The 21,159-nt window shown below is 45.4% G+C and overlaps 2 protein-coding genes, 1 non-coding gene and 1 pseudogene across 3 annotated transcripts; 3 read left to right on the top strand and 1 right to left on the bottom strand.

Annotated features, from left to right (window-relative positions):
- The first annotated feature begins 5,147 nt into the window (after positions 1 to 5,147).
- Positions 5,148 to 6,574, top strand: LOC9651984 (annotated as a pseudogene).
- Positions 6,575 to 14,578: 8,004 nt separating this feature from the next.
- LOC112341545 lies at positions 14,579 to 14,695 on the top strand. The gene has a single exon (XR_002990579.1). It is a non-coding gene; the product is annotated as a U5 spliceosomal RNA (small nuclear RNA).
- A 1,867-nt stretch (positions 14,696 to 16,562) lies between these two features.
- On the top strand, positions 16,563 to 20,154 carry LOC9651983 (probable RNA-dependent RNA polymerase 1). The gene is made up of 4 exons (XM_024661777.1): positions 16,563 to 17,072; positions 17,138 to 19,110; positions 19,170 to 19,320; positions 19,375 to 20,154. The coding sequence occupies exons 1-4, from the start codon at positions 16,563 to 16,565 to the stop codon at positions 20,143 to 20,145; spliced, it is 3,405 nt and encodes a 1,134-aa protein (XP_024517545.1). The 3' UTR covers positions 20,146 to 20,154.
- Positions 20,088 to 21,154, bottom strand: LOC112341541. The gene is made up of 4 exons (XM_024661823.1): positions 20,989 to 21,154; positions 20,420 to 20,938; positions 20,249 to 20,370; positions 20,088 to 20,193 (listed from the first exon to the last, which is right to left on the bottom strand). The coding sequence occupies exons 1-4, from the start codon at positions 21,125 to 21,127 to the stop codon at positions 20,146 to 20,148; spliced, it is 828 nt and encodes a 275-aa protein (XP_024517591.1). The 5' UTR covers positions 21,128 to 21,154; the 3' UTR covers positions 20,088 to 20,145.
- Between the last annotated feature and the right edge of the window lie 5 nt (positions 21,155 to 21,159).

The following is a 21,159-nucleotide window of genomic DNA, read 5'->3' as shown; positions in this document are numbered from 1 at the left end:
AATTGTTAAGAAGAGCAATGTGATAACCGAAAATGAAAAAGAACAGGAAGTGCTATTGGGCAGCTTCTTGGAGAACTACGATATAATCAACACAACAGTCCGGACAATGCACCATCCAGCACCATTGTCATTGGACAGTGCCATTTCCCAGTGCCACGGTGGCCTCATATAAGGACTTTACAAAACAAAACCTAGATTTAGGGTTAATATGCTTTGGTAGGTGTGACTCCATGAAATTGGTATGGAAGAAGAAGAGAAGAAGTGTTAGGATCCTATCCTTTACACCCTAAGCCAACTGGCTAAAGGGGTGATCACTTGATTGTAGGGCCCTTTCTTTATCCTATTATCCTGACCTGGTGCCTAACAATCCTCCCCCTCATCAGGGAATGATTGTCCGCGATCATACTTAGGCCACCATCCGATCACCATGGTCCTTCTCTTAGGGTCTACTAAACCTTGGTTCTCCCTCTAGATCCACCATGTTGAATATTCCTTTAGAATATTCCTGCCCCACTCGTCAGCCACGAGAATCGAACTGGGCTCTGATACTAATGTTATGATCCAGCGCAAAAAGACAGAGATTTAGTCGCCCTAGACTATGCTACGCCACCTCTTGATGTTCCTCACCACCCAACCACCCCCGAGCTACCTCAAAAGCTCCACTGCGCCGCCGCTCCACCATGAGCCCTAGGGTAGGTTAAGGCCCCTACCCTAACATGCCTTAATATACCCTTGAGCTTCCCTTTGACCGACGTTGACCATGTAGTCAAAGCTGGCGCCTAACAATTCTTCCCCCCCAACAAAGTCCTTGTCCCAAGGACAAGTTGTATTAGTGATCACCCTTTCTGGGGAATCCTGCTCAAGCTCCTAGTCCATCTTCCGCAGCCGTATACATCAAGGAGGCATTGGGCCCGTCACTCCGAGATAGTACACCTTTCAACTGGTTGACATAAAATACCGGATGAATTTTCACCCCAGCTGGCAGCCGCACTCGATAAGCCGCTTTACCAATGCACTCCAACACTTCATATGGACCAGCATATCGATGGGAGAGTTTATCACTCTTCCCTGTCCGTAAAGGCACCAAGGTGTTCCGCCGCTCACTTGACGGAAAGATCATTCGCACAAAGACGAGATCACCCACCTTATATTCCCGGAATTGGTGATGCTCATTGGCAAACTTCTCCGCTCTATCCTGAGCTGCTTGCAAATTCCGTTTGCACACCACCAGAATCTCATCAAGTTCTGTGGCCAGATCAATTGCCTCGGAATCAAGCTTATCTTGAACATCCTTACTCAAATGCAATCCCAACTCCACCGCTGTTCGAGGATGCCTTCCAAACATGGCAAAGTAAGGACTTAGCTTGGTTCCACTGTGTTGGCTATTGTTGTAAGCAAATTGCACCAACGGAAGATATAGATCCCACTGTCCTTGCCTTTGACCAATGCTACAACGTAGCATATCCTCCACCACCTGATTCACACGCTCGGTTTGCCCATCCGTCTAAGGATGATCTCCACTTGAGAGTTTCAAAGTCACTTGCATAGCCTTTGCAAAGCTTTTCCAAAATCCACTGGTGAACTTTGAATCTTGATCACTAATGATGTCCTCTGGCAAACCAAAATCAGGAAAAACCTTCTCCAAGTAAACCGCAGCCAAGTCTGAGGCAGTGACAGTCTTCCGAAGAGCCAACAACCGCACATACTTCGTCAACCGATCCACTATGACCCATACTTGCTCCTTTTGCCTCTGTGTTCGTGGCAAACAAGTGATGAAGTCCATAGAGATACTACACCAACGGCTTTGAGGAATAGATAAAGGTTGCAAAAGTCCCCCCGGCTTCTCCCGTGGCACCTTAACCCGCTGACAAAGCCTGCATGATTTACAATACCTGAGGATATCAGCCTTCATATTCCTCCAATAAAAGTTGCGCTTAATCAACTCATATGTCTTCTTCCCCCCAAAATGACTGGCCTCTGGACAATCATGATAGTGGAATAAAACTTGAGTAATTAACGCATCCACCCGTGGCAAATATACACGGCCATTGTAGTAGAGAATCCCATCCACCAATGAGAAAGGAGCTTCCATCTGGTCTCGCAAAGAGGCCACCCCAGCATCCTGAGCCTGAGCATGCTCAACCAATTGCCCAAACTCGCTAACCACCTTACTCAAATGATGACAAAATCGTGTTCGTAACGTCGTCACATGACGAACACGAGATAAAGCATCCGCCACCACATTTAATTTTCCCGGATGATGCTCAATAGAAAACTCCCCAAACTCCATGAGTTTGACCATCCAACGAGCTTGCCTAGTGTTCAACTCCTTTTGTGTGAAAAGATACACAAGTGGTTTGTGATCTGTCAACACCACGAACACTGCACCATAAAGATAGTGTCGCCACGTTCGCAAAGCATGAACAATAGAGAGTAACTCTTGCTCATATGTGGAATAGCGTTGCTCAGCGGAATTCAAAGTTCGACTCTCATATGCAATAGGCTGTCCCTCTTGCATGAGAACTCCTCCCAGTGCATAACCACTCGCGTCACATGTCACCTCGTAAGGTTTCGATGGATCAGCAATGTGAAGCACTAGAGCCTCGCTCAACAATCGTTTCAGCGCCACAAAACTCTCCTCTTGTGGCGTCTTCCACTCGAAGGGCACATTCTTACGTAACAACCACGTCAAAGGAATAGCCACCTCTGCAAACTTATGCTAGAAACGTCGGTAGTAACTAGCCATACCAAGAAAACTGCGCAACTCAACCACTGTAGTCAGTGTAGGCCAGTTTTCCACCACAGCCACCTTCCTTGGATCCGTCTTGACACCCTTAGATGTCACAATATGGCCTAGGTATTCCACCTCCGACTTTGCAAATTCACATTTACTCTTCTTCGCATAAAGTTTGCTGTCTCGAAGTAACAAAAGAACCTTGCGCAAATGCACCCTATGCTCCTCCATATTCTTGCTAAAAACAAGAATATCGTCCAAGAAAATCTCCACAAACTCATGAAGATAACGCCCAAATACCTCCGTCATCAACCGAGTAAATGTGGCCGGTGCATTCGTCAAACCAAACGGCATAACGGTAAACTCAAAATGTCCGAAGCTTGTGTTGAATGCCGTCTTGGAGATAGATGCATCATCCATTGCAATCTGATGATATCCACTCCTTAGATCAATCTTGGTAAACACTCGTGCTTCACCAAGCTTGTCTAGGATATCATCCACACGTGGCATCGGCATCTTGTCCTTCACTGTCTTCTTGTTTAAAGCACGGTAGTCAATACACATCCGCATTGAACTGTCCTTCTTTTTCACAAGCAAGACCGGAGCACCAAACGGAGATTTACTTGGCTGAATAAATCCAAACTCAAGTAACTCCTTGACTTGTCGTTGAACTTCTTGCTCCTCCGCATAACTTAACCGAAATGGACGCCGGTAAATTGGCCGCGTCCCCGGCTCCAATGTAATCCCATGCTCCACACCTCGTAATGGAGGTAATCCATGAGGAAGTTCAGATGGAAAAACATTAGAAAACTCGTCAAGTACATCCCATATTGCTGCTTCTCCCCCACACGTGCCTTGGTCCCCCAAGTCATGAACAAACAGCAAGTAACTCGAAAGTGCTTTTCCATTACGACAAGCCCACTTCAAAGATGTAGCAGAGAGCATAACAACTGGTGGTTGAACGCCCTTGCCAAACCACACATCTTTAACGCCACCATACTCCAGCGAGATACGCTTAATGCTCCACTTTATCTCTGGATCCACCTTCACCAACCATGGCATCCCAAGAATGAGATCCACACGATGAATATCCGCGAGATAAAAAGTCTCCACAAGTGTGGTTTTGCCAACCAACACTTCCAGCCCCTCGACACAAGCATCGAAATGTTGAGTAGAGGTGGTTGCACCTTCCACTGTGTATGGAAGAACTCCACATGTGACCAGGCCATGCTCCGCAACAAACTTTGCCGAAACAAAGTTGTCATCGCTCCCACTATCCAATAAAATCCGCACTGGATTGCCACGGAACACACCCTCCAACATTAAAGCTAATTCACACGTATCCTCAAGCTCCATTTTGTTCCACACACAGTTGAGCTGACAAGCAACGATCGAAAGTCGCTTCCTCCGACCAGAATGGTCGTTCTCCTCATCCTCACGCTACAAAGTTTGCAACTTTTTAGTATCGGACTTACCATGAGAAGAAGATTGGCCATTCTTTTTGTCCTGCTGCTTGTTCTTCAACTGCGGACAATCAGCCTTGTAGTATCCAAGTTTGCCGCAATGATGACAACCTTGTCTATAATTCTTCACAAAGAACTTCTGCTTCTTGGACCCCTTTGCATCTGAAGTAGTCACCACCGACTTCAACTTGTGATGCTTGTTCCTATCCTTGTGTCCACGGTGATCATCACGATGATTCTCGACAGAAGGACTCTGCAAACGCTTGCAAGACTTGTGCTTGTCATAACCGTAAACGGAAAGCAGCCTCAAACTCATCCATGGTAGACACTGGTGGTTTCTTATCTGCAACACGGGACTCCTCAATCCAATTCCACCATCGAAGACCCGCATCACGTAAAACCATCGGAATAGCCACTAAAGCCTTTGCATCCGGAGTTCCCCTAGCAGCCAAGAACTTCTTCACATTGGCTAGCCAAGCGAGACACTCATCCACACCACCATCACCGGAAAAAGTTGGAATCTTGAGTCGATCTACCAAAGAAGGCTTACTTGGAGCGCTACCCCATCCAGCCTCGAGTGCCTCAACACGCCCACGCATGGTATCCATCATGCCATGCATCTCATCTTGCATCTCTTGCTGATTTTTATTAAGGGCTCGCAGCTCATGAACCACATCTTGAATAATCCAAATTTCCACAGCTTTGTCGGCACCATCGTCGGCACCACCATCGACAATAGGATTCCAGCGTTCAACTTAATTGGCCATCGCAACCAATGTCTCTGATACCAATGTTAGGATCCTATCCCTTACACCCTAAGCCAACTAGCTAAAGGGGTGATCACTTGATTGCAGGGCCCTTTCTTTATCCTATTATCCTGACCTGGTGCCTAACAAGAAGCTTGGAAGAAAATTTGAATGGTTTCTCCAGAAAGAGTCTTGGATCAATCAATGGAGCTAAACTTCAAAGACAGCACCTTCTCCAAGCTCAAGAACAAGAAGAGATTTGTGTCCATCGCCATTATAGCCACCACAGCCGCGATTCTTTGCACGATCCTGCCTGGGCCGCTGGGCGGCCTCAAATACTACCCCGTGAAGCACCAGATCGCTCCTCTTAAGAGCGTCCTGCCCAAGTGGCCATCGCGCAACGACAGCTTGCTCCAATTCACAAGCATCGAGTTCCAGGATCGCCTCTTCGGCCCCGAGAGCATCGAGTTCGATCCACAGGGGAATTGGCCTTACACTGGGCTGGGCGATGGCCGGATCGTGCTGGATCGCGGATGGGGGTAAGCAAAATATTTTCTAGGGTGGGTTCTTCATCTTCTTTCTGTGCAGGAACAGGGAAGAATGCGACAATAGAGACGATCCGCGACGGCGGGTGAGGAACGAGCACGTCTGTGGCAGACCGCTGGGATTGCGCTTCAATCCGATCTCTACATTGCTGATTCTTACTATGGTTTGCTCGTTGTTGGCTCCAAGGGTGCACGCCCTGGAATCGCAGGTTCTTTTCATTTCCACTTCGGGTCTTTGTTCTTGGAGAATTTCTTTCTTCAACTTCCATGACACTTTGCTCTCTTTCTTTTTCTTTGTATAGTTGATCTTCCATGCTCTTTGAGTCGCAGTTTTTTGCCAGAAATGTTTTTTTAACACTCTTTTGCTATGGCTTCTTTTTCTTGCTCTTTTTTCTTTCCACTTCAATACAGGTTACATCATATGGTGATCGTTGAAGGAGAGAATACAGGCCGTCTACTTCAGTATGATCCAAACACAGGCAATGCCGTGGTGGTTCTTCGCGGCCTAGCATTTGCTAACGGAGTCCAGCTCGCAAGCGATCAATCTTTCCTCCTGGTAGTCGAGACAACCAATTGCAGGTTATACATATTGATCTTGTTGTATTTTGATATGGCATCAGTAGCTTCTCTAAAAGACTTTGCTCGTGTTCTTGACAGGGTTCTCAAGTTATGGCTCAAAGGTAACTTAACTGGAACTCTCGAAGTTTTCGCTGATCTTCCCGGCTATCCTGACAACGTTCGTATCAACGACAAGGGCCAGTTCTGGGTGGCCATCGACTGCTGCCGAAACAGGATCCAGGAGATCATGAGCGTCACTCCGTGGCTAAAGTCACTCGTGTTCCGGGGTGCTGGTTCCCTTGAGCTGGATTATGTACGTAGTCGGGGAGAAGATGTACTCGGTTGCGGCACTGTTTGACAAGCGGGGGCAGTTGCTCCGGCGGCTGGAAGACCGCGAGGCCCGGATCGTGAAACTTATAAGCGAAGTGTATGAAAAAGATGGGAAGATCTGGTTTGGAACTGTCGTGCACGATCAGATTACCAGTTTCATACTCCCATGATCACATAAACCTATTTAGAAGGTAAGTTCAAACATTGGTTGCCAAATTTCCACCAGCAGAAAAACAGGCCAATGAGTCAGTATTGTAGACCTTCTGGGGGACAGGTTCAGCAAAGGTTGGAGCTTCTCCATGACCTATTCTGGACGACGGTATTAGTTGTTTAGAGACATGTTCTGATGTCTGGATAACAAAATGAAAGATCCACAATACATTTAAACATTCTCCCGCCTTCAGCTAGGGTTCTTATGTGGCGTTTTTTTGGAGCGCGATCAGGCTTCTGGAAAGTGAATTGAAAACTGGAGTCTGGCAAGAATGTTGTAGAGGCGAGATGCACAATCGGGGACTTTTTTATCTGTCACGATTCCTGATGCAGACAAGGGCCTGCTAATAATGCGGCACTGAGGACTTATAACAGAGCATTTGCAATCCTTTATTTCTTTATTAGTGCTGGGCTGATCCTTGTTTCTCGTGGAATGGAAGGATGCAAAAACCAATTGGCCTGCCACATCTCGATATGGGGTTATGTTGGAACTGTTATCCTTGGTTTAACTTTGAGGAACTCAAACATTTGCTTCTGTTTGGACTAACTTAATTCTCTATCTCAGTAGTGTATTACATAAGCATATTTCAGAAGCAGCTAATGCCGTTCTTAATTCCATGGACACCTCAGTTCCTTGCTGGGTGGATTCCATACAAATTTGCAAATCTCATATTTCATATCATCTACCTTCTGGTAAGAGGTTGAGAATAAAATTTCATTCCCTAACCTGTTATCATTCAGGGAATGGTGGTACTTACAGTCACATAACTCTGCCCTTGCTAAAACCTTCTCCTTGTGAAATGAATGTGTCAAAATGCTCAGTTCGCACATTGGAACAAGAAGCGCTTCTAGATCTTGGACTATACACAGTAGGGTTATGGAGGATATCAGCCTTGCATCTCATCGTTCAGAGGCAATCAGTTTGATAAGGAGGATCCTCTTGAACAGAAGCAGGCCAGCACCTTCTTCAGCTGGTATTGCATGTCCATGATGGTTGGGGCATTATTTCAGCTACGCTTATTGTCTATGTTGAAGACAGTGTGAGCTGGAGCTGTGGGTGCTCCATGGAAGACCGTGATGCTGGACTACCTCAGACCAAAAGGATTCAACTGTCTGATGTGCTGAGCTTGTTAAAGATGTAGGGATAAAGTGTGCCACTTCAGAAAAACTATCCACCACTACAAAAAATAGCATCATGGCCATGCATTGAAGGGAAGCCCACAATAAAGTCCATTGAAATACTGTCTGGATGAAGAGGCAGCTTATAGAATGTTCTCATAAAATGTTAACTTATCATCTGTATAATCAGGATTGTCATGAAACTGTTGCCAAATACCAAATAGTGTCAAATCTAGTGAGATCTTATTGACTTACATTGCTTCCCATCTAGAAATACTAAAGAACGTTAACACTTTGAGACATTCAAATTGTTGTGATAATGCATATGGAAGAATGTGAACTTCATAGTGAAATCCAAGGCTTGAAGTTGTTTCACCTAATGTTATTACTTTTTGGATAAATGTTGTTACTCCAAAATGAATTTCAAGCTATGATGATCTGTCCTAAGTGTAAACAATTGAGGCAATAGGTAGTGGCACTAGTGACCAATGGCATGGATAATGGCCACTATTTCTTGTTCATACACTAGTACTTTAGACTCATAAATAGACTATCAAAGGCCACCATTTCCTCTCCTTGGTGAAGAACCACTCATATCTGAAGTATCAGTCTTAACAATATATGGTTCTAAGTGAAAGTAAGGTGCAGTTAGAAGTTTTTACTTCAACAACTAAAACTATTGTGCTGCATCTAACCATAGAAGAGCAGAAAATATTGCCAAATGGGGTCACAATATAAAGCAACATAGATAGTTGGCAAAACCATAAAAAGCTTGTAAATGCTTCAGAAACTTGGGAAGTGGCCAATTTGCAACAACTTGTAATTCTGATTGATCAGCCCATACCTTGTCAAAATCTAAGGTACTGAATGGTCTCCATTCCCAAAGAACACATGAATAACTTTGCAAACATTGCTCTCCAAAATTGATAACACCATTTCTAAGTGCTCTGTCCAGTCTTGACTATATATTAGTATGTTATAAAAAAACGATAATGAATTGGAAAAGATACTTAGCCAAAAGCTTGTTCATGAACATGGCAGGCACATTGGGCATTATTCTAAAATGAAACAAACCTTAGTGAGTTCTGAACATTGTCTTGGCCTTAAATGGCAATCTAATATTAACCAAAATAGAGGTCAATCTTGGTACTGGAAGCTTGTTCTTGACAGTTATCCTGTTAAGAGCCCTGTAATCCTCCACGAACATCCTTAAGAACAAGAAGCGCATGTGATGCAAATGGGCTAAGATGAATTATTGAAGAGTTAACTGCAATGGAGTTTGGTTCTAACTTGATTCAATGTGTGATCCCTAATGGGAGCTGGCTTGGTTGTCAACCAAAGCTACGAGCATTCACAAAGGAATGTGAAGCTCTTAAGTTTACCAATGTGCTTTACAACCTAAGACTGCCCCTTTTACCCAAATGCACTTGAATCTTGAAACAAAAATCTCTCACTCCAAATCCAAATCCTCAAAAGCAACTAGAATGAGATTTCCCTCACCATTTTGTTGAAATGCTCGTCAACCTGCTCATGCTTGCTCCTTATTTCTGACCTGTATAAGCCTTACAAACCTATCTATGTCCCTTTGCTCTATAATCAAAACACTTGTCCAGCTTCATGTCGTCCACTAGTTTCAGCCACTCTTGGGGAGGAAGTGAAGTGGATGGAATTGACACTTGTTTCCCTATGGTAGATGGCAATTTCTTGAGGGCTTGTTGAATATGGAGTCTCCTATCATATGCCAAGACGAGGCCAATTAGAGCATGTTTTGCTCATCAACTCCCACTCCTTGTATTTGATGTCTGCATTCAAAGCCAATTGCATGACTTGTTAAATGGAAGGAGACATTTGAGCTATGTTAGCTCCCCACTAATGTGGGTAACACAGCTATGTAATGTGAACCAAGGCTGATTCAAGAATACCATAAACACCAAACTTTTCTTATAACCTCCTGGTGTAAAATTTGCATTTGTGGATGGTACTGTAGATCACAAAGTTTGTTGAAGGGAAGATTCTAGAAAGTATGTTTGCAATTTCCAAGTTTCTCTTGTAGCTCTAAGGGCTTACAAGTGATAACAGTGAACTTCAAAAGGAAGTGTAACCTACCTTAGACAAGGTTAAGCCTTTTTCTCTTTATTGTTTATAACATGAAGATTTTCCACTTTACCAGAAACTGCATAGTAGCCCGATGTAATTATATATTGAAAAAGTAATTAGACAACATGTGTCTAAAATGTTTTTTATTTATAAAAGGTGAGAATTTATTTGAATTAAGAGAGTTTGTTTGACATTTCCATAGAATATAATCTCTTAGTGTGTTTTGCTCCCCCAGCTATACACACAAGGTGCATTATGTTTATCCATTATTGCATACAAACAAGCTTACCTTAATTTGGGTTTAAACCCCTACTTATATGTGAGAATGGATGAATTAGATTTAGTTCCAAATGGATGATCCATATATTATAGTACTATTAATTAATCTATTACCTAGAGAAGGTAATATATGTATTACAAGCATTAGTCAACTACAAAATCCTGATGAACCAATTACAACTTTGTATGTAGTAACCAAATTGTCATGTAACCTCCTATAATGGATGCTTAACCTCAAATATCCCAAAACCCTTAATCAATTGAAAGTGAGAATGCACTTTTGTTTTATGGATTATCTCTTAAGTTATTCTCTTTAATTATTTTCAATTTATAGGTATCTTAATACCCTTAACCGATTCAAAAAAAGGAATGCACTTTTATTCATGGGTTTTTTCTTTTTATATTTAAATTTTATAGATTATCTCTTGAGTCATTCTTTTTGGTTAATTATACCTCAAACCAACCTTGAATCAATAACTTTGAACTGAAGAAAGGGACTTCAAGAGCCACTACAGGTTATAAAACATCATTGCAACAAATAATACATTTTGCCTTTAAATTTACCCACCAACGATTCTTTGAGATTATTGTTAACTTAGACTTACGAACATAAGTAGAACTTGCCTTTGTGTCTTCCTTTTAGTTAACATTCACAACCTGTATTAACTCAAACTTGTGATATTCATCTTTTCATCTTCACTCTATAATTTATATTTGGCCTCACTCCACTATCATATTCATTTGGCTTCACTATATTCGGGTTAAATGTTCTATTCAAACTTATTATATCTATCCTCACTTCATAATCCACCTTACTTCACTATTGTATCTGTTCGTCTTCACTATCTTGTCAGGGCTAGACTCCCATTTGTCCCTTCTACCCACCCCCTTTTCCAAAGCAAAAAAGTTTGAAGTGTCAAGACAAAAAAGAGAAAGCAAGAAAAATTGATAAAGAAATATTGTAGAAGAAATAAAAAGGGATATATAAATATTAGAAGAGGAATTTTCGACACTTATCAATGCAAAAATGGGAAAATAAAAAGAAGGATATGTGCTTAATACTTAGAATACAAAGGACTTTCTGTCATAAAATACTTTGACCACCATCATATAAGTAAAAAGTTCACAACACTCAATCTTTTCAACACATAATTCAATACTTAAGATGAGAAAATCAATAGAAATATCCACACTCTTAAGGGAATATATAAACTCTTTAGTAGCAACAGTAAAGCAAAGGCTCTCAATAACACTCATAACTAAGGATACATATTTAATTTGAAACTTTTGCAAAAATGAGTCAACCTTGGAATAAAGAAATACTGAATAACACAATTGATTAAAGACTCTGCCAATGAAAAAAAAAGCAAGATCCTCAACTTTATGCACATGCTTAACATTTAGATTAATATGAGTACAGAAAACACTCAACTCAACACTAGATTAAGAATAAAAATCATAAAAGTTATACATGATTGACATGCTAAGAGAAGAAGATACTGTAAATAAGGAATAAAAAACTAAAAACATGAGAAGGTGGCTCAGACTGAGAAATAACAAAAGGCTGTGACAAAATAGAAGGTAAAAGAAAATAATCAAATGACATTAACACCTATGTTACTAAAATTAAAGATAAAAGAAAATGATCAGATGATAGATTGAAGGATTAACACCTACTTTACAAAAATTTCAACTTATCTTTAAAGCTATCTCCATAATAATTAAGCTTCTCATCACAATTTAAAATCCATTCAAGCTTGTAAATATTGTCTTCTTATAAATTTGATCCTCAAACATTCTCTAAGAATTAGATTGCATTATCCACAACTCTTCAATTAATATCATGAACACACTCCACATTAACAAAAGATGGCAAAACACTAAGAACAAGAGAAGCTATATAATTATATCCCACAAAAGTTGGAGATGGCAATACATCAAGGATGAATGCAACACTAATATGATCACACCCTACAGCACTAAAAACTTAATTCAATGGAGTAGTATTAACAGCCTTAAGTGACATATTCTTTGATCAATAACGATATGGCATGATAAAAGAAGGGAATGTAATGAAGATCAAAAGGAAGAGTAAATTTAAACATAGCAATAGCTAAAATTCTAGATCTTATAAAAAGCTAATGCAAATCTAGATCTAAAAGAAAAAAAAGGAATAAAAATAAAAGCATAATCCCAAATACTAGAGTAAAAACTTTGCCCTTTAGGGATAAATTGTAATGCCCTTTACTTCCACTAATGTGATATGGGAATTAAATATCTTAATTAGGGTTTAGACCCCTTCTTTAGGATTAGAAGTAAAAGTCATTGATCTTATCACAAATCTTATCAAATACTTGCGTGTCCTAATAGGAAACATTCAATCAACTAATAGGGCAGGGTTAGTAGTAAAAGTCATTGATCTTATCATAAATCTTATCAAACACTTGCGTGTTCTAATAGAACACATTTGAATCAACTATTAAAGAACTGCCTAGAAAACATGACATTGCAATACATCTTTTCAATCACAATGGATAGAGTAATTATTGCACTTATGTTTCTTAACCTTTTGTACTTTGGTGTAATTTATAGTGCTGATTGTTATGGAGGCTCCATGCCAGCAGGGCTTACAGTGTCTAATTACCAACAAGCTGCCAATACTTTTGATATAGCCAACAATGGGAAAACATATATTTTTGGGTTTGATTCATCTGGAAGGAGAAGAAGTGTCACTCTAACTTTCACAGGCAATTCCAAGGCAAAATATTGTACGGTAAGGGAGGCAAGCTTCAAACTAATACTTACTAATTACTTGGTAATTTTGAATCTTAATAGACTGGATGTAATAATATCATTAGCCAATGCATGCAAGCCACATGTGGGCGAAACGCCTGTCCACAAAAGGCAGGAAGATGGGATTGGTCTTTTAATGGTGAAGAGGCTCACTTCACTATTGATGGGAGTGTTGCTTGATAAGTGGAAATTATAGAATTACAAATAAAGTTTTCTTGGTCCTTTTCTCCAAATCCTTGTGCCTTTGCTTCAAAACAAATACTGCAAAACCCCGACAGGTACTCACCAGCAAAGTGTACTGGGCCCTGGACGTCATGCATTCCCTTCCATCTTCAATATGATAGTTTTTCTCAGTAGGTGCTGTCTCTTTACTCTTGATCATTTCTGGTCTTGAACGAAGCTGGATATACGAGTTGGATATGATCAAATCATTATTGCGGAGATACGAACGTGGGAAGAACTCATGGGAGGTGTTCCAGCTTACTAACGCTTCTCCCAGTGATGACAGGTTTTGGTTCTGCATTGTGAAGGTAGTCCGCAAGGTTGTGATAGTGATCCAAGCTCCCGGCGATAGTGGCAGAGAAGGCAAGGTGGTACAAGCTCAGCGTGCCTACAGTGGCTTTTTACTGGACTGCAACTTCGAAGTTCTTGGAGCGTGATGTGTATGTAAGATGAAGAAGTAAGGATGTCTTGTTTGCAGCAAATGCCCGCTGAAAGCATTCTGTCTGTGTTCGCCAGCATGTGTCCGGAATGTGTGTGTGCATCCAGTGACATTCCTCTGCGAGGTTCCAATGCCACCGTTCTGTCACACGTACGAACGGTGCATCTTTTCCGAGTATGTTTATATTTTCAAGCCGATTGCGGTGAAAAAGATACTATAAAGGTATCTTTTAAGAATCGTTATATATCAATAGGGTTTAGGCCGTATCCATCTTTAATCTTTTCGATCGGCCGGCGGTTGTCCGGTAAGTACCCAGCGCATCCTCTGGATTCCAGGGGTGCCGTCAAGTGAGAAATACCAACTGACATCACCGATCACGCTTCTCTGTGGAAGTGGCTGCTAAGCGACCATCGGAGAGAGACTGCAATGTGAGTTTGCACGAAGATATCAAGCTGTGCTCACCAGCATTGCTGCATATTTCGGCCAGAATCGACCATCGATCCATCTCCTCTCGTACGTGTAACACGAACGGTGGTTCGGGCAACGGAGAGGCAGAAACATTTCTGCGCACACCAGTCCACTCACGATCTCCTTCTTTGTAAACGCCCGATGGAATGAGATCAAGTTTCTAGATGATAGGATGGGCTCCATCCGCGTTCTTGGGCGGCAATGCATCGCATCGGCCATCAGTTTTATAAGGGACAAAGAGCCTCGCCAGCTGAGTCTCATTCTGGGATCAGCAAAGTCTGGAAAGACTTTCAGCGTTCGCACGGCGTCACTGTTTCTCTTTCTTGCATGGGAGGCTGATGTACATTGACGGGCAGGAGTTTGTGGACGATCCGGTTTTGGCACTTCTCCATTCGCTTGCTCTGGCTTACCATGACAGTGGTGTTTAATGGTTTCAATTTTGAGAGCAATGCTCTTAGGGCAGTACGGAAGTGTACGATGACCTAGGGCTTGTGGAGTTATCCCACATGCCGGAGCTTGATTTCATGCCTATGTATGAGTATATAAAGCGATCGAAGACCCTTCATAAAACATATGGGCCGTGTGGTCAGCGCAAAGCGAACTATTCTTTCGCCTTTTACTAAAGAATACCGTGTGCCGGCCACATAACAGCGGCATATCAAAATTTTTGGAACGCCTCTTCACGGAGGCACTCCCACAAACTTAAGATTAAGAAGCATGTAGTTAATTTACCAAATCATGAGTGGATTTCTTGACATAGGTCTTCCAGAAGAGCTCTCACGATGTAGGTCAATAACTCAGGGACCTCTCCAGCTTTCTGCTTGTGAGCCCCCAAGGAGGGGTTCTTCAAACTTGGCGATGAATCCTCTCGCCTGATGCATCCCTTGAGCAGCTTCTGACCCAGTCCAGTCCAGTCCGGCCATCCTGATCATGGTGTAAACAATGCCTGCTGAAGCATCCAGCGTTTCGCCGAAGAGCGCACTCAGCAAGCCAAACTCAAGGTCCTCTCACTGCCGCATGTAGCAGCAAGGCAATCCCCTTTTCCTGCTTGGTATGCAACGTTCCGCGGGGATATGTGCCTGTGGATTACGCTTCGCTTGTGTAGCTCGGTCACCGTCTCGAGCAAACTCATTCCCATCGCCACCACCTCGTCCATTGGCAGCGTCACACCGTCGAGTGACTCGCCTGCGTCCGCCATGAGCACAACCGGACAGTTCCCCAGCTAAACGGTTACACACCAGTACCAGCCCAGAGAACCTCCGGAACAACCACCTAGAATCTGCCGAACACGATTCTCCGTCTCCGCCTGGTTGAAGAACTCCGCTGGCATGCCGACTGCTGCCGCAACACGTTTGGCTCACTGTATTGAGCCTCTCTTGAGAATCGCCTGCTGCTTGCCACCATCAAATCGGACCAAGATAGCTGCCACCTCGGAACAAGTAATCCACAAAGGTGTGCACAATCTCCAGCTCCAACAACTGGCCCGAATCACCACGACGCACAACGTACTTCGGCTCAGCTGGACGAGAGCCTCTCAACTTTGGAACTTCTGCCGCAGCCTCGAAGAAAAAACCGTTGTCACTCAGGTGAACGATGCAGAAGAGAAGGAAGACGGCAAAGCCCGGCTGTATCCATTACTACTTCTGGCGTCTCGGTTGCCGCAACCAGCCCTTGACCACACGGTGATGTTCTCGTGAGTGCGTGAGCACAATCAACGAGCAGCGCCTAGAACAACCTTCCTGTCCGCCTTAGCCGTCTTGCGACGCTTCTCTGCCTTGTCAAGCACCTGGCCTCTCGCTTCGTTGAGCTTCGATTCGTCATCTTCCATCTCCACGAACAGGTCGCACCATTCATACAGATTTCTCGGTGCAGTCACTGAAGGCTGAAACACGCCCACTCCAATGCCGGGCGAGCTCATTGTGAGCTAAATACCCTTGTTGATCGTTACTGGCAATAATTCTCGAAGTTCCTGGTGTCAACCTGTGCAGTGGCCGAGTACTATCCGCGCTGCGGCTATGGAGTCACACGATTCATCTGCTTCTCCAAGGCAATGCTTTAACTTCCAGCGACCAGGGTGCTCTTGTATATCCTCTCGAGCGTTCATGACAAGTGCCTAGCAATCGGGCCAAGCTCACCGTCCTCGAGGACAAGCGCATGCCCCCAAAGCTTGCCTTGCTCGACTGCGTGTATCGATACGCATTCTCCAAATCCGCATTCTGGCGTGGGCCTGTACACACAGAGAACCGTGATCGTGAGAGAAGGCAAAAACGAACAAAGAAGAAATTCTGGGCCTCGCAAGCGCGATGGCAAGGATCGTCCGGAAGAATCCCGCGAGCTGATTGTTGCTCGCCGCCAAATCCATGAGCTCTAGATCCTCCTCATTGCAAGCTGATAAGACAAGCTCTCGTGGCGGACAGGAGCTTCGGCAGCCAAAATCTACTAAGCTAGGCTGGAGCTTGGCGCAAGAACTCACCTCGCGACCATAGCTCGTGACCAAATATAAAACCCCAAGTTCGAAATGCCCTAAATCCCGCCCAGGTTTTAGGGTTCTTGCTAGCTATGGAGGCCTATGTGGGCAATGTGAGCAAATGTGCGGTGGCCAGCGAGCTAGTCGAGTGCCTAGAGAGCGTTTGCGGTCGCGGCACAGTAGTCTCTTGCTCGATCGATACCGCCCACGCGAACTGGATGTCCCGCGGCTACGCCTTTGTCCAGTTCGCCACCGCCGAGGCCTCGCAGCTAGCGTCCCAGCTCGCCGCCGAGAACGCACTGCTCTTCTACGGCAGAGCTCTGCGGATCCAAGCCCGCAAGGCCGTCACGCACGGACCCATCCGGGGGGACGAGCGCGTGGAAGGGATCGTTCTCACCATGGGATTCGCGAGAGGTGAGAGTGGCATCGACTGTCTCTGGTCGTGCTCCGGTGTGGCTGCCGAGTTTTGCTTTGGCAGTTGCCAGCTGAATTTGCTGCTCCAGCACGATGGTGTCGATTACAAGCTCGAGCTGCTGTTTAGAAATCTACGGTTCGTGGATGCGTTTGTCGAGACCTCGCAAGCTAGCCATCTTCTTCTCCAGGTAAGTTTCTTTCAAGCTTTCATTCAAGTAGCTCGTGGAACAAACTTGGCTTCTTCGTTACACAGCTCTTTCGACCACCGCTTGTCTTCCAAGGCCTTCCATCTCCATCCGAGCAAGGCAATCCAGTGCTGGACACCCCGCTCGCGATTCTTCGCCACTTCAAGGCCGTGAGATCCAACAGCTACAACTATAAGTACTCCAAGTTTGCGAAAGAACCAACATGGACTCGCAGCACCGATTTCACTCCCGGCAAGGCCATCTCGCAGTCTCTCGTCTACTGCCTCGAGTTCCCTTCCGACTTGTCCGACGAGCAGGCGCTCAAGATCTCCAAGAGCTTGTCCGGTTACGACACTTCTTCCATGGATCGAGCGCTCACTTTGGTGGCTGGCGAGTCGTATGCTTTGCAGCAGGAGCTTTCTCCCATTCTCAGCATCACCGAGGACGATGGTGCTCCTCTTCCTTTCGACATCGTCTACAAGATCAACTTCCTGGTCCAGTCCGGGTATATGAGCCCGGCGTCGGTCACTCGCGAGCTCTTTACACTGCTCCAAGGCTTTCCGGAGAAACTTTGCCTCTCGGCACTGGACAAGCTCGTCTCTCCCGCTGGAAACGTGAGTCTGGACGCCTTCTCGACGATCGAGAGCTATCTCAAATGCCACCATCGCCGCTCGGAGCTTGTGGAGCCGGATGGAGGATACACTTACGTCAAGAGGCTGGTCGTCACCCCGACTAAAGTCTACTGCACGGGACCCGAGCTGGAGCGATCGAACGGGGTCACCCGACGCTACAAGGACTTTGCTGCAAACTTTCTGCGCGTTTCTTTTGTGGACGAAAACTTTGAAACCCTGTACGCGGACGCCGTTCGACTGCCAACCAAAGTCTCTGTGCAAATCGGCCTTCTTCCGGAGCCTTCGAGCGTCTATCACCGAGTTCTAGCGGTGGTCCGAGATGGCGTGACGATTGGTGGCAAGAAGTTTAAGTTCTTGGGCTTCTCGGCCAGCCAGCTCCGCGAGCACTCGCTGTGGATGTTTGCCGACGCCGGCAGCGTCACTGCCGAGAGCATCCGAGCGTGGATGGGTGACTTTGGCGGCTTCACCAACATTGCAAAGTGTGCTGCTCGAATCGGCCAGAGCTTCTCGTCGTCCAGGAGCTCGCTCGAGGTGCTGGAGGATGAGCTCTCGTCCGTGGAAGACATCTACTGCGGCACACGCTACTGCTTCTCGGATGGAGTCGGGAAAATCTCCAAGGCGTTTGCGACGAGCGTGGCAAGAGCTTGCAACATGCCGGTGGTTCTTTCGGCACTCCAGATTCGCTACGCTGGCTACAAAGGGGTTGTTGCGGTTGATCCAACTTGCTCGACCAAGCTCTCCCTGAGACCGAGCATGCTAAAGTTCCCCTCAGAAAGAACAGGCCTGGACGTTCTCAAGGCGTCGCAGTACGCTCCATACTACTTGAACCGGCAGAGTATCATCCTCATGACGACTCTCGGAGTTCCGGACGAGGTGTTCGAGCGGATGCAAAAGGAGGAGCTCAAAATCCTCGATGAGATGCTGAGCGATCCACAAACAGCGATTGAAGTCTTGAGATCTTCGTCCTCGGGTGGCGAGGCTCACTCGATCATGGTGGCGATGCTCCAGGCGGGATATAAACCAGCTCACGAGCCATTCTTGCGGAGGTTGCTGGACAACTTTCGATCGCTGCAGCTCTACCTCCTCCGGACGAAGTCTCGGATCTACGTCCCGAAAGGCCGCTGCTTGCTGGGATGCCTGGACGAGACTGGAGTTCTCGACTACGGACAGGTCTTCGTGCAAGTGTCTCCAACGCCAGGAACTCGCAGAGTCGTGGACGATGGCCTGGACGATGCGAGGCCTCGCAGGGGAGTGACACGGAGCGAGAGCGCCTGCGTTGTTCTCGGGAAAGTCGTCGTCACCAAGAATCCTTGCTTACACCCGGGAGATCTCTTGGTCTTGGAAGCCGTGGACGTTCCGGGACTTCACCATATGATCGACTGCGTGGTCTTCCCACAGCGAGGAAAGAGGTACTTCTTGCAAAGTTACCATTGTTCTTCCGTCTTGGTTTGATAGTATGATCTTCCAGGCCTCATCCCAACGAGTGCTCCGGAAGTGATCTCGATGGTGATCTCTACTTCGTCACCTGGGACAAATCTCTCGTACCACCAGTGACTCACGAGCCGATGGATTACGAGCCCGGTACCGCCGCCAAGCTCGACCATTCAGTGACTCTGGAGGTAAAGCTTGAATCCTCTCAAGTTCTCAGCGCTTAGCTTTCTTTTTCTTTCCAGGAAATCCAGCGGTTCTTCGTCGACTCGATGGTTCACGATAGCCTGGGAGTGATCTCGAATGCTCACCTTGTTCACGCTGATAAGGAGCTGGAAAGAGCCAAGGATCCAAAATGCTTGGAACTCGCGAGGCTCGCATCAACCGCCGTCGACTTTGCAAAGACTGGCATCCCGGCCGTGATTCCCGTAGATCTTCGTCCCAGGGACTATCCCGACTTCATGGAGAACGAGTTTAAATCGACGTATACTTCGCAGAGTGTGCTGGGGAAGCTCTACCGGTCGCTCCAGTCCAATGGAAGAATTTTCTCGCAGAGATCATCAGCAGTGGCAGCATCGCCGAAGGAGATGGATCAAGAGTTTGATCGTAGCTTGACCGTAGATGGATACGAGCAGCACGTCTCCGAGGCACGGTCGCTCAAGGAGCTCTATGATACGAAGCTGGAGCGTTTGCTGCGGCACTATGAGATAACCGAGGCCGAGATTGTAACTGGGAATGTGCTGTGCCTCGGGAAAGCCAACGAGAAGACGAAGCGTAACGATACGAGAGATAGGATCGCTTGCGCCATGAAGTCTCTTGCCAAGGAAGCTGGGAGATGGTTTGAGGCCGGACTAAACGAGCACCAATTGGCGAAGGCGTGTGCTTGGTACCATGTCACGTATCATCCGGAGTTTCGTAAAGGGAGTAACGTCGAGTCTTTGAGCTTTCCATGGGTGGTGCCCGCGGTTGTGGAAAAGCTTGTGAGCCTCAAGAGAGCAAAGAGCTGGATTGAATAGTCATGGACCTTCCACTGTTTTATTGCTGCTATCTTCTTCTTCAAGCTCCTAGACAAACAAAGAGTGAGTATCCAAAGCCGTGAAATGGTGGAAGTTTTCTTACACGAACATTGTGAATCGAAGCACTCCTCCTGAGATTTTTAAGGACTTTCCAAATGAAATATGAAAGTACCGCGAAGGGCATGGCCGAGCAGACAAGTATGAGGGATACTGTGTATGCAAGCTCTGTAATACAACATGTGGAAGAGAGAAAAAAGAAGAACAAAAAGAGTACCTTTCCTTTTGTTTCTCTTTCGAGAAGCTCGAGGTAATGGAAAGACGACGGAAAGATTCTCGAATTTCCGCGCCCAGTTGTCGTTCAAAACATCGGTGCTGAGCAGGGCGATTTGCAGCGCAGTCTCACACACCCATGGTGTATCTTTTGTCACGTTTGAGAGGCTCCGGAGATTTGATGTGAAAAGCTCCCAGAAAGACAAGGAGCTTGTGCAGACCTTGAGGAGCCCGTCAAACGTGATGTTTGCAATCGTGAAGTTCCCTTCGAGCTCTTGCAAAGTAGCAAACTTGCAAGGAGATGCATAATCTGGCGAATATATCTCCAAAGAACTCTTACACTCGGGGGAGGTGTCCAGCTTGCTGATAGTTTCCCAGCACCTATCGAGACCCAGGAAAAGCGGTCGAGGAGAAGCTGTCGTGTTTGTATGAAAAGCAAGAACGCGAATGAGATAGTTCGCTGTGCTCCCACAGAGAAAATCGCTCCCAGGCTTTGAGAAGTAGTCGAAATTCAGAGGACAGGCTGCACAATGATCAAATGTCAAACATCAATTTCTTTAGCTCCGGGCATACCTGATCCGTGTGCCTGTCGAAGAGTGATTCCGAGAATCACCATCACAGCAAATTCAGCTATAGAAACCATTGCTGTGGGCCGTCTCAACGCTTGAAAGTGAAGTAAACACTTTACTGACGAGCATAAAAATTCTCGCATCTCGTTCTTCACGATGAAACGAGAGGAGCTCA

This window comes from Selaginella moellendorffii, unplaced genomic scaffold (assembly GCF_000143415.4).
Source record: "Selaginella moellendorffii unplaced genomic scaffold, v1.0 SELMOscaffold_85, whole genome shotgun sequence".
Classification (NCBI taxonomy): Eukaryota; Viridiplantae; Streptophyta; class Lycopodiopsida; order Selaginellales; family Selaginellaceae; genus Selaginella; species Selaginella moellendorffii.
Note: the sequence above shows the minus strand (reverse complement) of the source record. Positions and strands in the feature narration are given on the sequence as shown.

What these genes read in the sequence shown, in the direction of transcription:
- LOC9651983 (XM_024661777.1), top strand. Translation starts at nt 16,563, where the DNA reads ATGGAGGCCTATGTGGGCAATGTGAGCAAATGTGCGGTGGCCAGCGAG. An exon ending in CTAGCCATCTTCTTCTCCAG is followed by an intron (nt 17,073 to 17,137) that starts GTAAGTTTCTTT and finishes TTCGTTACACAG; the next exon opens with CTCTTTCGACCACCGCTTGT. An exon ending in TTCCCACAGCGAGGAAAGAG is followed by an intron (nt 19,111 to 19,169) that starts GTACTTCTTGCA and finishes ATGATCTTCCAG; the next exon opens with GCCTCATCCCAACGAGTGCT.
- LOC112341541 (XM_024661823.1), bottom strand. Translation starts at nt 21,127, where the DNA reads ATGCGAGAATTTTTATGCTCGTCAGTAAAGTGTTTACTTCACTTTCAA. An exon ending in TCGACAGGCACACGGATCAG is followed by an intron (nt 20,939 to 20,988) that starts GTATGCCCGGAG and finishes ATCATTGTGCAG; the next exon opens with CCTGTCCTCTGAATTTCGAC. An exon ending in CTTCGATTCACAATGTTCGT is followed by an intron (nt 20,194 to 20,248) that starts GTAAGAAAACTT and finishes TTGTTTGTCTAG; the next exon opens with GAGCTTGAAGAAGAAGATAG.